This window comes from Nilaparvata lugens, chromosome 3, assembly GCF_014356525.2.
Source record: "Nilaparvata lugens isolate BPH chromosome 3, ASM1435652v1, whole genome shotgun sequence".
Taxonomy (NCBI): Eukaryota; Metazoa; Arthropoda; class Insecta; order Hemiptera; family Delphacidae; genus Nilaparvata; species Nilaparvata lugens.
In genome coordinates, this window is record NC_052506.1 from 87,238,267 (window position 1) to 87,253,479 (window position 15,213).

General features: G+C 34.4%; 1 protein-coding gene across 1 annotated transcript in view; it reads right to left on the minus strand.

The window, feature by feature from the left end:
• LOC111056623 (actin-binding Rho-activating protein) overlaps positions 1-13,954 on the minus strand; it is a 30,918-nt gene extending 16,964 nt beyond the window's left edge. The window contains exons 1-2 of the mRNA XM_022344041.2: positions 13,587-13,954; positions 21-231 (exon numbers count right to left, since the gene is read on the minus strand). Of these exons, the coding sequence (XP_022199733.2) occupies positions 21-231; positions 13,587-13,738 (363 nt within the window). The 5' untranslated portion in view covers positions 13,739-13,954. The remainder of the gene's footprint in view (positions 1-20; positions 232-13,586) is intronic.
• Between the last annotated feature and the right edge of the window lie 1,259 nt (positions 13,955-15,213).

Here is a 15,213-nt window from a genome sequence, read left to right on the forward strand (position 1 = left end):
GCAAATATGGTTGAACTGACCTGGAAGAGTTCTCCAAAGGTGACAATGATGGTGCCGTCATCAGGAATGTCATCTTCGTCGTCCTCGTCATTCGGGTCTCGGTGCTTCTCTCTCTGGCGCTTGTTGTATTCGCCCAGCTCCTGGATGATTTCGCACAGTTCGAGCACCTCTTTGCAGATGTGCGACTGCGCACGATGTCCGCGCACCTCTGTCAACGACCCCGCCACTGGTCTGAAATCACAACAAAAGCGTAAATCTAGTGAAACTTGTCACATTATTACCTAGACCATTATTGTATAAACGGGAGAAGAGTTTAATGCATTACTAGGGAATATTGACACATTGTTACCTTGATTCGGACTATTAATTTGTATATAAAATAGAAAAGTAGGTAACAGTTTGATGCATTGCCAGTGACACTTGACACATTATTACCTCGATTCGGACTATTATAATAGTATGGTATATAATTGTTGAATGAAAAAGACTAAGAAATTGTCAAAAAACCACTGATTTATTGATAATTAGAAAGACCGGTTTCGGTTATTACACCACTGTCAATCTCTGATAAACTGTTTAAAAATTTCAACAATTTTAAGGTGATTTCTTACCTATATGAAGACTTTCAAAGAATAATTTTAAACTTGAAACAAGAACTTGTATTATTAAGATCACCAACAGATCTCAATTGCATCGAGTCTACAGAAGCAACAAACGTTAATGTAAAAATAACGAAGCTTCAATGGAGAATTCCCTATATTACTTTAGAAGATCATGTGAGGTTGAAATTTTAGCAGTTTCAGAATCACTCTTGATTCATCATTTGCCACCAGTTTATCAGAGATCGACAATGGTGTAATAACCGAAACCGGTCTTTCTAATTATCAATAAATCAGTGGTTTTTTGACAACTTCTTAGTCTTTTTCATTCAATATGAATAATTACCACAATATCAACTTCTCAACTACACAAAAAGTATATTATTGTATATAAACTAGATAAGTAACAGTTTAATACATCGATTGTGGAACTTATCACATTATCAACTTTCCGGCAGTCGCGCTGTTGTAAAAAGTACAACAGTGTCAGCTTTTTTGCTGCACAAAACTATTGAATGGGATGGTATCAGTGAATGAGTCACCTATGCATTCCAAAATTTTCCCCCCATCACGCCACTTAGTTGCAGTATCAACCGAGCAATGATTCAGTCTTTAGGTGTCATTTAGTCGCTATAGTGTATAAGTCGCTCTGTGTATGATATAGGGAAAGACTGTATACGGGGACTGTAAACGCACCAATAACACAGAATTGATGGCTTTGCTTGATGTACCTTATTGGGCTATGAAATGGTAATCATCCAAATGTTCATAGGCGTAAAATAATCCAAGAAGATGGAAAAAGTAATTATACAATATTAATTAATATATTTTGACAGTAAACAGAGTACATAACACTTGGACAATTGGATGTTGTACAAGATACAACACGCGACTGCTCGTGTGATTGAGTAGGGCGCGACTACCGGAAGGTTAACTTGATTCGCACTATTTGCATAAACTAGAAAAGTACCGTAACAGTTTATTTACTTATTTATTTATTTAATCATTCAGAATTACACTACTTACAGAAAAGTACCACAGTTTGATGCATTGCTAGCGAAACTTGTCACATTATTACCTAGATTTGGACTATTTTGTAATTATGTAAATTTATGAATTTATATGTATAAGACTATAATTATTGTCAATGCTTACTGTTGTTTAGCCTGTGACAAATAATCAAATAAATCGAATTGAATTGTATTGTATAAACTGGAAAAGTAACAGTTCGATGCATTGCTAGTATACTCATACTTTTTTATTCGTAGGTTGAAGAGTGGATTGGAAGTATTCTTTATGAATCACGCAGTTTCAGAATCACTCTTGACATTTGCCTTTCAATATTCTAAACATCCTCCAAGCCTCAGAGACAAGAGCAGCGTTCTATTAATAGGAAACAGAGGCGCAGGTTGAAGATATTCTACGAGTTTGACATGGCTAACAACATGTGCCACGTTCCTCGTGTTGATGTCCAGAATCAGACTCTGTGAGTTGAATAGAAGGCCACTTGTTTGAAGGCGATGGTTATGCAACCATCGTAACACCTCACAGCCTTCCATTGTAGACATTCATGTAGGCTAGCTAGTAGGTCTATAGGGAGGTCCACGTTATAACAATGAGTAAAATATCTCTAATTAATTCATTAATTTAAGCCATTAATTCAAAATGTATAGCTTCCATGTTTATTTTAAACATGTATAGAAATGTATTGTATTTTAAAATTGTATAGAAATTGTAGATGTGAAAGACTAACGTTGTCTTGGACTTTGTCATCACCTAAATTTGGAAGAAAAATAGCACAATGACTACCTTATTATTTTATCTAGGTACCAATATTATCAGTGTTATTTGTATCGTAGATAAATAATGATAATAATGGCAGCGGAGAAATATAGGATAAACAACAGCGTTGCCGATTCTCTGCCTTACCACTGCTTTGGCCTTCTATAGAGGATAGCTGATATTGGTATATCTGATTAATTATGGTTATTAAACGAAAATCCAAATTAAATGCTGTAATTCACCCCGAAGACTTCGGCTACTGCAAATATTGACAACAGGGTAAACAGCTAGATGAAAATTCGATGAGCGCGACTATTCAAAAAATTACTTGTCAGCCCGGGAATCGAACCCAGTACCTCCTAATTGCCGGACAGGAATGCTTAGGTACCCTTACACCAAACTGACAGTATTTACATCTGTATATCGATTGATATTATCTGTTCATTCTTGTTTAAAATAGTAGATTATATTTTATTTGTCGAGTTTTTATTATAGTTTATTTTTCATATATTTTTCAATGATTAAATGATTAATTTTCATAACTGAGATTAAATATTTTGTCAATTAATTATATTTCTACATTGTTAGAAACGATCTGGCAACTTTGCTGAGCTAGAAAAGGATAGCGCTATCTGCTTCGTCGAATGATAGACAAGGATATCAATACCAATGCTTATCAAATACTGTCATTATAACGTGGATTATAGTAGACCTTTGAAAATCAATAGCATAATTCGAGAAGGCCTACTTATAACAAATTATTACCGTATATGCAATAAATCTTGAACTAGGTTGGTAGGGAACCAATTCGTGCTACGGTAAGAATTAAAGTACAGTACTATAAATAATCATACTGATTGGCTGCTATGCAGCAAAAGTTAAATTCTATCAGCTAATTTTAGTCTTCTTAATTTTGCTGACAGGATGAGCCTTAGACTTGTGCGTGGGTAATGAGGCGGATGAAGATGATGAGAGATGAGTGGACCTACAGTTTTAGGTGGAATCGGAACCAGGAAGCGATTTTTTAACTCATGAATCATATTCAGAGGAGTTGGCTCAAGTGGTAACCCTTCCAACGTGTGAAGCAGGCGCATGATTGATCCCAATTATTGTATCCCATGGTATTCAATCAGCAATACCATGAAGAATTAATGTCATCTATCTCTTACCGAATTTGAAATGACCTGTCCCAAAAATTTAAATTTTATACGATCATATCTCAAAAAGTAATGATCGGAGATTTTTTTTTTTTGTTGCGATAATTCAATCATTTTGATATCTTGATTATAGTATACAAATCGAAAGACTTAAAAAAATGTCACCAGTAGAAACTTTTTTTTATCCTTTGCACAGCCTTTACTTATCAGTGCGAACACCGAGTCAATTAATGATCGCTTCTAAACCGCTTACAGTTCTTGTGCTGTATTTATTGATGCCATAAACACTATGAGAGGATTTTTAAAGTGAAAACTGTCATTAGATTTGACTAACAAAATCGATATCTTGATTATTCCGATCTATTCAATTATTTGACTGAAATAATTTCATCAATTCACTCTATAAAGCCTATTTGCTACAATGTATAATATTATTCATGAATCATGATGTAGAATGAATATCTCATTCTATATCGTTATTATACCGTAACCTATCATCGTTCATTTTCAAAGATAAACAAATAATACTCCTTCGTTTCGAGATCATCTATTTATAAAATTGCAATAGATTTCCCAGTCGCTTCACTAATTATTTAAATTTAGATGTTCAATGTCAATAGAAATTGCATATATTTTGACCTTGCAAACGTAAAGCTTGGTGATATTTCTATTTCAATATTTTGATTTTATGATTCGGTTCAGTTTAACAAGGATATATTTTGGTCCCAGAATTACTTATGTAGAATAACTGGGAAAATAGTGTAACAAAAATAATCAAGGTAATGTTTTGTTATTGTGTATAAGTAGTATAGCTTACATGCTACATAACAATTAATTTCTAATACATACTGGCACGCAAATATTATAGAGACGAGAATAGATGCACAAACGGTTTGTTATTCTTGAAATTTACACAATAAAACTAATATTATTTTAATAATTATTGAAGTGAAGGTTACAATGTCGATGCGGAGCTATTAATCTTGGAATAGTGTTATTAATCTGGCAACAATTTGTGGTGGTAGGGGGCGTGGGAAGGAATTGTTGTCGGCAGTAGGGAGTATAAAGCCATTAATAAGCGTTTTAGCTCACCTGGACGTTATTTTAAAAGTAATTTGGACTGAGTAACACGCACGATGTTAAATCGCAGAGCTAGTCGAATCTCAGAGACGGTTACATCAGAATGATGGCAGATGGCCACCAAATGCAAGATAGTTGTTGGGGAGTTGATCGTAAATAAGCTCACTGCATGTAGCTTGGATCCATCGCTATCTCTGACGTTATTTGTTGTTGTTGTTTCCAACTATATTCGTCATCGATTCATTCAAGAAACGATTTTCTCCACATCAAATGAAAAAAAAACATCAGCTGCTAGCTATTTTTATGTAAAATTACTTTTTTATTGGCTAATCAATTATTGTTTATTCACATTCTAAAAATATCGTTGATAATGTACAGTCGTTGAGTTCTTTCGAGTTTTGGATGCAAAGGTTCTTTCATTAATGCAAAGGTGGTTATAAATTCCATTTCTAATAGTTCATACTCCACAGATAGCTTGTATGGGAAGTTGAGAGCATAAGTTACCGTATGAATTTCACAAAGAATCTGCTGATTTTCAATTTGATGTCCTTATATCTTCAAATTATGCTACCCAATTGGTAGTCATGCTACGCCATTTTCAATAATTATTGAACTATGACAGTATAATCAGTATGATCGTATTCTATCACTACCTCCGTAAAAAAGAGGTAGTGATTCTATACGAGTATGCAGTATAATCTTCTGCATCTCAGATTATTGAGTGAAATTATATGTTTATCAGACTTTTCAGTTTTTGTAGAGCCACATAATTATCTTACGAGCCACAACAAAGGCACATGATAAGAGCCAAAAACAAAACTCTTTTAGGTAGTTTTCCCATTACAAGTGAAAGCTTACTGAGCCGCTTTTGTCACCTATCTGCCAATATTGTCATTAGAAAACGATCAATCGTCCTCAGCCATAGTAGCCTTTGTAGTTACTGCCGTTCATGATTTTTAATCCAAAAGAAGTCACAAGATTTAATTCTCAATTCAAATTAAAAAAAAAACGTCGAAAACTAATCCCAGTTTGAAAATCACCATACGCTCTATGGTCAGCTTTCCTTTCGTCTATATCTATAATATAATAAAGGAATGAATTGGCTTATACACGTACGGTATATAGGAAATTCACGAATGACGCATCATCACGTCTGAACTACTGGACTGATTAACTAGAAATTTTGCATAGAGATTCTCATTTTACCGAGGATGGTTATAGGTCATTTTAAATTTTTCCGTCATGATACTGTTTTATATAATTGTATTAGAATAATATTGTAAAACATGTCAGTGTTGTAAATGAATTAAATATGCGTATGCATTCATTTCAGTAGGTAAAGTTTTCAGTTTATCAAGAATTGCACCCTTGCGGATCACGGGTTACCTCCTAGTTTATAATAATTGAACCACAATTATGGGTTCCCTCCAGAACAAATAAACCTGAATAGCTTACATAACGGATCTCTTCATATTAATTACAAAGCCTACACATCTGACTTTCATTTTCAGCATCAGTGATAAAGTCTTTCCACCACTTTCCTTTCGGTTTTTGTTTGTTTTATCAATTCTCACTAGCACCTCGTTTCAACAAAATGTTTGTGAGGCTTAATTTCTCTTCAAAATAGATCTTTAATGAAATTGAAACTTCAATTTACGGGATTGGTTATAACAGTTTCCTATTGACAAGATTCTTCATTGGGTGCCAACTTTTCAAGTGAGAGAAAGAAATTCGACTCTAGAAATGTTGGCACAGTCGCCACGGAACGTCGAAAATATGGCTAAAGACCACTGATCGTTAATGACCTTGGCTCTTCCTATTCTCTCACGACGAGTCCATTCATTCAAAAATCATTCTAAACTGAAATCCACGTATGACTGAGTCTCAATTGAATAGTTAGTCAGCCCTTCTACAATTATTGGCCTTTCAATCACCGACGATTGATTAGCTTCTGTTGTCAATGGGAGCAGGATTTTCTTTAATATTAGAAGTTGTACGGTTCATAGAGATTCTATTTGAGCTGCTTCCAATATCTGATTCACACTCTTGATTCATTCTAACACTACATTTTCTCTGAACCTTACGATTTAACATAATTCAGTACCGTATTTCATAGTTCCAAATAATGTTCTTCAATGTTTCTTTCCATTAGAATACAAACTGCTTGTTAATAATCACTTGAGAAAACTCAAATTAAGTAGAAGCTAATAGCTTTTATTTTTTAAATTAGACTGCTGTCGTAGTTTAAGTTTTCAAAAGTGATAATTAAAAATAATGGTTGAAAATAGTGTAAATAATCTGGTAAATGTATGTTTCTAAAACAGTGAAGCTTACTATTATAAACTGGAAGAGTTGTTGTACATAAATAAATTAATAATGAATGAGGTAATACTGTCTGATATACGTCTTTTATACTACACAAAATAATATATATGATAATATGTAGACTTCATCAAGTAAGGAATGATGTTAGTAATAACATTTCAAGTAGGGGAATTGATCCAAAATAAGACTGAATTGGAGTAGGTTTATTGACATCTTAATAAGACAAATTTTTGTATCAGTAAACTGTTAACAGACAATCTCAATGGTTGCTACGATTGACAGTAGACACAGTAACTTACAGTACCAATAACATTTTGTCATTGGACGATGTTTATTTGTACTTCTTAAGGTGCGTAGGCCTACAGACTTCCGCTCTGCTCCGCAATCGAACGTCACTCGAGCAGATCGATTGATGATCGACCGGGGAGCGAGAGTGGAACGCGAGAAGAGCTAACATCTCCCGTAACGTTCATGATCGGAGCGAGTGCGGGGCGTACGTGGAGCGTTTGCGGAACGTACGTGGAGCGAGTTCGGAACGTGCGCGGTGCGTGTTGGAGGCGCGTATATTTGTACGCACCTTTATATTTAGTGAAACAAGACAAACAATAAGACAAAATAAGCCTGGAAGTCTGGTTGAAAAATTTACTTCATAAAATATTACCTAATATATATTTTCAAATTCAGTAGAATTTCGAAAGTTACACTGGGACTGGGAATGGAATACTTAGAACTTCAATATGCTATTAAATGAAAAAGACTAAGAAATTGTCAAAAACCACAGATTTATTGATACTTAGAAAGACCGGTTTCGGTTATTACACCATTGTCAATCTCTGATAAACCGAGTGGTTTTTGTTACAGTGGTTTTTGACAATTTCTTAGTATTTTTCATTTAATATGAATAATTACCACAGTATCAACTACTCAACTACACAAAAAAACTTCAATATGCATTTATTAATTGAATAAGTTACAAGAAAGAAGTTTCAGAATTCAACAACACTTTCAAGCAACTACCGTCATGCATTAGTATATGTCGGGTCGAAAAAAATGGTATATTTTAATAGTTTTAATGGTGTTCTGCTTTGACAGTTTGGTAAAAAACATACAGAGTACAGAAACCCCCTCATTTCATGAAGGGTTTGTACAAAGCCTTTTCATCTAATGTGGTTCATGTGTTCATTATCACTTTCCACTAGCCTATTCAAGTATTCTTCTTTCCAAAGGAAAGGGCAGGTCTTACTTGGAATGGTCCTGATGAAACATATTTCTTTGCACAATGAGAAAATATTCTGATGGATGAAAATGCCTGAAAAATTTTACCGGTTTTAGGAGATTTTTACGGGTTTTATTAATGATGTTTGTAACTGGATTGGAACTCACAAACAAGCACTGAAATTACATATATAGCAAGGACGAAATGTTTGTTATTCAGACGTTCAGTGGAGCGAATAAATCTTCCGATGTTTTGGCATTGGCGTGAGTGAATCCTTCAGCTTCGGTTCGTTAAAAAGATTTTACTCCACACTTCTAATTTGGGAGTGAAGAGTAACAACTAGTGGGCGAAATGGATTGAGCGCATTCCTAGACGCAGATGGCACCGGAAAATATTTGTACACATTCTTGAAATAAGTGAGCAATGGAGAACGCAGTCATGAGCAGAGAATCTCAAGTGTTTTTCAGCATTTCTGAAATGCTTAACGTCTTAGAATAGAATCAAATCTATCTCAAGTACTTGATTGGATGGCTTATGCGTATCGATTCAAGGAGCTGATCTGAGCAAAAGAAAAACGTTCTTTGTACGGTATTGCTTTGGCGTGAATTTATGCATCATATACGGTATCTTATATGGTAGAGTAATAATCTTGGAGATTTCACAGAGCTTTGGTGCATATTTTTTTAAAGAATTTTTTTAATCGTTTGGGTTGACTTCCCCATAATCAAAAAGGATTATATTGTTACAAAAGCTACTAATTTGATCTGGATAGAAAATAGGATTCAAGAGATTACATTATATTAATTTTCAGTAAGGTATTTTTTTTCAATTCAAAAATAATTTATTCCGCACAACATAATATTATTACAAAACATTGTACCATCTGACAACACAAAAAAATACTAATGAAAATTATATGTTTTGCTTCAGATGACAAAAACATAAAGCGAAATAAATATGAGTACACCTAGGCATAAGCCCTATTGGAGTGCACTTCTCTTAAAATAAAATAATTTAAAGACTAGAGTAGTAGGACCACTACTACGCTCTACACAAGAAATAAACTTTATCTATGTGAAAATTAATAATTATAAATTTACCAGTGTTACGGTCTTCATAATGCGTATAATACAGGTCTTCATAATCTATTATAACAATTGTAATGTTATTGAATGAATTTCCATTGATTTTCATGGAAAAAATTAAGTTAAATGAAAAAATAATATAGTAAAATAAATAAAATTATTCAAAAATATTCTCAGTGGACAGCGAATTAAATTATGAAAACAGAAAGACAGGAAAAAAACCACTGACTTAAGAATAAGATTATACTGCCTAATATTTATACTAATGTACAATCCTCAAAAAAGATTCACAGTCATTCAATGTGAACAGATAGAACTTCAAACTTTTAAGAAATATATTGAATGGGACTGATGTATTAAATGTTCTTGAAATTAAATTGAACATTCTAGGTATAGTATTAATGCTTGTTGTCTTAATAAGGTATACATCATTATAGGGTGGATGGGTTTAAAACTGATACCTACTCAGCCGGCTTATTGAGGCGTGCATGTGATACAAATTGGAAAGAGAAACCTTAATATACGAAGATTCATCTTCAAGTGCATAAGCATACGAGGAACAAAGTGAGAGAGATCGATTCTTTTTGTATTTATCTCTCGATCAAATCGGATCACGTAATTTCTAGAATCGAGTGAATTGATAATCTTATAATTGATAATAAGCATGATTTGCTTTAAATAATTTGCCAGCTAGGATAGCCGAGACGTCTCGACGATACACCACCCTTCAGTATGCTGGCGCTACCTGGTCGTGGGTTCGAATCCCGCCGGTATAGGCATGGACGTTTGATCATCAAATCACCCTCGTACTCTCCATAACGCACGCACAAGCAAAAAGTTCATGGGGGGCATCAACCGAAAAAAAATTAAAAGGCAACATAATTGACCGAGCGAAGTGAGGTCTAAGATTCAAGTCGACGGTTTGGCATTCTCTTGATGTTTAAATGTTTATATGTTGCGCATTTACGGCGAAACGCGGTAATAGATTTTCATGACATTTGACAGGTATGTTCCTTTTTAAATTGCGCGTCGACGTATATACAAGGTTTTTTTTAAAATTTTGCATTTCAAGGATAATATAAAAGGAAAAAGGAGCATCCTTCATACGCCAATATTACAGTAAAAATCAGACTACCGTATATAATTATTCATCATAAATCAGCTGTCTAGTGGACTATAATACTACCCGTTCAAAAACATCGAACATCTTGAAAATGTATCTTTCCATCAACGTTGTAGACAGTTGCAGCCAGACCTGATAACAGCGCTCACACTCACATACGGTACGATAGGACAGAAAACTCTATGTTTATTTAGGATTTTTTTTAGACATTTTAAATTAATGAATTATTTATTAATTTTTGAGAAAACATAACAACAGGTCAATGTAATTTACTGAGCGCGAGGTCTACTGTTCACAGAACTACTAGTATGAAAGAGTAAGCATAATTCATTAGTCAAGTTTGGATAGAGAAGAATTACATACTGTCATCTGCAAATTGCCCGATAAAATAAGGATATAATATCATTAATTTTAAAATTAGAAATCATAAGAATGAAAATTACATCAATCTTCATGATATCATGCGTCTCTTATGTAAGGTGTCATTGTGGGATTGAATAGTTTGAGAATACTCGTCGTATTGTGACTATTCCATAAATGGTAAATATACTATAGACAAGCATAACAAGCGTGATGATTGAAATACAATGAATTATAGATTCATTCCAAATCTACTCTTGTGACTGTATTATAATTATGTGGAATGTGGTAGCAAATAATGGAAAAAATATTTGAGTGGGTGGTATAAGCTTATTCCTTTTTTTAAGATTCGTAATGTACCGCACCACATAATTTAAATAATCAAATAATCCTACGGATGGAATCATCATCTGACTCCTTTTTAGAATATTAATCCTTCCCAAAGAAACGAAATCCTATTAATTAAGTAGATTCTCGGCTGTTTGTGTGAACTCATGCAAATTATAAATGTAACAAAAGTTATTACTGAAAGCTCAGAATTGTTCTGGCAGCAGCCTCTTTAATCTTCAGAAGGTGATGATGCCCAATTTATTTGAACAATTCCGAGCATCTGGCAAACTGACAACAGTCTGCTTTCAACTGTACCTTCAAACAATATTTAATATCATCTGAGCTGAGCTGATGTAAACCCCTATACTCTCAAAAATAATTGGGTATCATTGTATCAAAAAAATAATAAATTATAACATACAACGGAGGAGCTACGAATAATTTGCTATGATCCTCATTAGAGCAGGCAAATCCAGCCCTGAGCGCTCTCTTGACAGCATCTATTCCCTCATAGCCGTAGCATACCAGTTCGATCCTTCGATGTCAGCTCGAATTTCCACAGACTGTGAAGTCAGTTTCCTCTTAATATTGTTCATCAGTACTCCTTCCAATCAACAATCAGCCTAAATTGATTAATCCAGAGCAGCCTGCTTGAAAAATTCATAGGTAGTTGCTTTCCTCGAAGAGCCTCGCTGTTTTCTGGTAGGTCTACGAATAAATAATCTTCTAGGTGCTCATTGCTCCAACTTGAGTAGTTCAGCGACATGTCTCAGTTATGATTTTTAATATGAACATAATAAAATAATTGTTGAAGATTTTATAGGAGTACACACATTCACAAAAGTGAATACCGTAATTATACTATGATTCAACAACATTGAGATATCGTACCGTATAGTCATAATTTATTCATAGTTTAATGGATCTAGCAAGCTATATTTTGCAGTGCAACATGTAACAATTGATAATGTGTTACGATTGTAACATAAAATTTGTCTCATAATCTTTTCCTCCAACATGAAAGTTTAACAATATTTAGAACAAGGAGAGACACCGCATTAGACGATAATTATTGGAGTACAATTCCATTGAAAAACATGAGCGAACAGTATAAACTATCCTTCCAATTTACCTATTTCCATTTCCTATCATTTACTTATTCCATTTAGAGATATTGATCTATCTACTTCAGGAGATGATTGTGTACAGTAGTTTTGGCTACTGTAGCCGGTATAGTCTAGTGGCCGCGCGCAGCTTCCGGTCATTAGTTCATTTCCGATTTCGCCCTTTAACATTCCTCAACTCATTAACCTCGCAAAAGACGTAGATTTTTTCGAGCATCATCAGCGTAAATCTATGAAATTGTAGTATCTCGACCTATATTCAAGTTCTACTGTTCTTTCTGCATTCTTACTCGTAAATCTTTCTAATCTCTATTACATTTTTCTATCCCAATGAAAATTGAAAGTGGCTTCTCATTCGTTAGTAGAAATAGAACGTAGCAGTAAGAATGGATTTAATTATTATTAATTAATAATAGTCCCGGAGAATGGATGAGGTCTGTTTGATTGACATTTGTCGGTATAGTTGGTAGACATCAATTAAAACCTTTCATTTTTGTTCAATAATAAGTTTTGAACATGCATCTTTGTTCATCGTCGAATCATCTTCTAATATACGGAAATCTTTTTTAACCGAAAAATTTCATGCTACCTCCATTTATGAAATGTATGTTGAAGTTATACTGTTTACTTTTCAAGTTATGGACCCGGTTCACAAAAGTCTGTTACATTTTACGGTGATTAAATGACGGTTGAATGCCACGAGAACCAATCAGAGAAGCGGAATACGTTTCTTGTAATAAACACTAATATTATCAGCTATAATTCATTGGAAATGTGATAGTTTTGGGCATGAGTCTATGTTGTGCCTTTCCTGGAATCAAGTAATTTTAAACAATGTAGTGAATAAAATTGTATTTTATTTATTATCTGGCTTATTAACAAGCCTTCAGGCTTCATTATAGAAACCTTAAGCTGCGTTCACACCAAAATGTTAATAACTTAATCCTTATAGATTTTATTAGATTGAAAGGAACTTGACAAACACATATGTTCATCATGTGTATGATAAGTTATGTTCAATCTAATAAAATCTATAAGGATTGACTTATTAACATTTTGTTAATAACTACTTTGGTGTAAACGCAGCTTTACAAATTCAAATTTGATCATTCTGTTCCGGATTATTCTTGTAGTGAAAAAACCTTTGGCATTAACACAAATTGGGACGTAACATGAGAATTTGGACTATACTTTTCAAAATTGTGTCAGTAATAGTAAGGACTATGCCTGTTTTCCTTCCACTAATTTTTCCTTGTCATCAAATGAAATAATACAAAATAAATCAATTTATCAGTCTTTTGAGCAACCGGGCCTAATTAGTCAAGTTACTATGATTATTATCAACGCTAACTAAAATGTATTCTATGTGAGGTATTGAAATAAAATTTTAAGTGGTTATACTCACTTGCCATACTCGTCCTTGGCAAAGGGCCTGGGAGAGGGCGACCTGCTGAACTGGCCACTGAAAGGGTTGAGCTGCTGGCTCTCGAGGTGGCGGTTGATCTGGCTGTTGAACTTGCTCACCTTGTCGGCGAGGCGCTCTCCTAGCAGCGACATGGCGCGAAGGCGGTCTGTGACTGAACGGCCAACGGAGCAACTGAGCAACTGATGCGTTCGCACCAACAGAGCAACAACGACTACTGAGCGACCGACGACTGACGACTGATGCGTTCAAAACCCAACAGCTGCGCGACGCGGCGACGTTTTCTCTTGACCGTGGCCGTCGCTCGTCCCTGGACGGACGCCAACCGGCAACCGCGACGTCTCCATTACTTCCCCTTCGTTCTTTGTCTCCTCGCATTTTTTCCCCCTCTACACGCAAACACTAACGAGTGCCAACTTCAATTAAAAAAAAAAGAACACCAACTTTCTCCACCGCACTAATTTTGTCAGCTTCACAGAGTAGGCCTACAGTGGGTATACTCACAGTATGCCTGATGAAATTCATCAGTTGATTTTTATTTTGCAGTTCCGCTGTACTTTACACATGAAAATAAATTGGAAGTTGCATTTGTTCAAATGCTAATTAATGAATAATTATTTTTAAACGAAAATCTCAATTAAATGCTGTAAATAATAGTATCTAATAGACTCTAATATTATCTATGATTCAAAATTTGCTAGTTTATCTCAATATTGAAAAGCGTAAATTGTATTTCGAAAAGTGAGAGTAACATAACAAACATTTTGAATCACTTTTTGCTATTAGTAAAAACGACTAGCAGTCAGATATTTTACAATAAATGAATTAATCACTCACTTTGACAACGAGATCTTTCGGCAGGTTCGCCATCTTCTTGGTTGTCAAACCATTATTATTATTTAATAATAAGCAGTTCGTGATGGAATACAACATTGAAGCAACATTTCGATTTGGACAGCATAGTAAAAATTGGAAATGGGACAGTTTTGGGCATGAGCCTGTTGTACCTTTCCTCAAGTTAAGTATTTGTACACAATGTTATAAATAAATAGATCACCCCGAAGACTTCTGCTACTTCAAATATTGACAACAGGGTAAACAGCTAGATGGAAATTCGATGAGCACTACTATACAAAAATTATTTTGCAGTCCGGGAATCGAACCCAGTAACTCCCAATTGCTGGTCAGGAATGCCCACCATTACACCAAACTGACAATCTCTGGATAGCAGCAGAGTGGAGCTCATCCTATACCTCTTTCCATCATAGTGGTGCACTATGTGCATCACCTATTATGACATGATTGTTGCACACAAAATCTGATGAGTCTGAAGGCCCTAGTTGCACAGGAAAATTGAATGTCTTCAATTTTTGTTTGACTCAACTTTTTACATAACAATTACCATATTGAGCATAATTAATTATGAATTTCAAATTTTTTCATCACAAATTTCCTGTAAATGGGTGATGCATTTTTTGAATCACTATGCAACTACACCCATATTGTTACTTGGAAAAGTAGCAATATGGGTGTAGTTGTAAAAGTGATCTTATCAATCAAAATATTAGGTTTGTGTTTGTAATTGAAAAATGCAATAATTCGAAATATT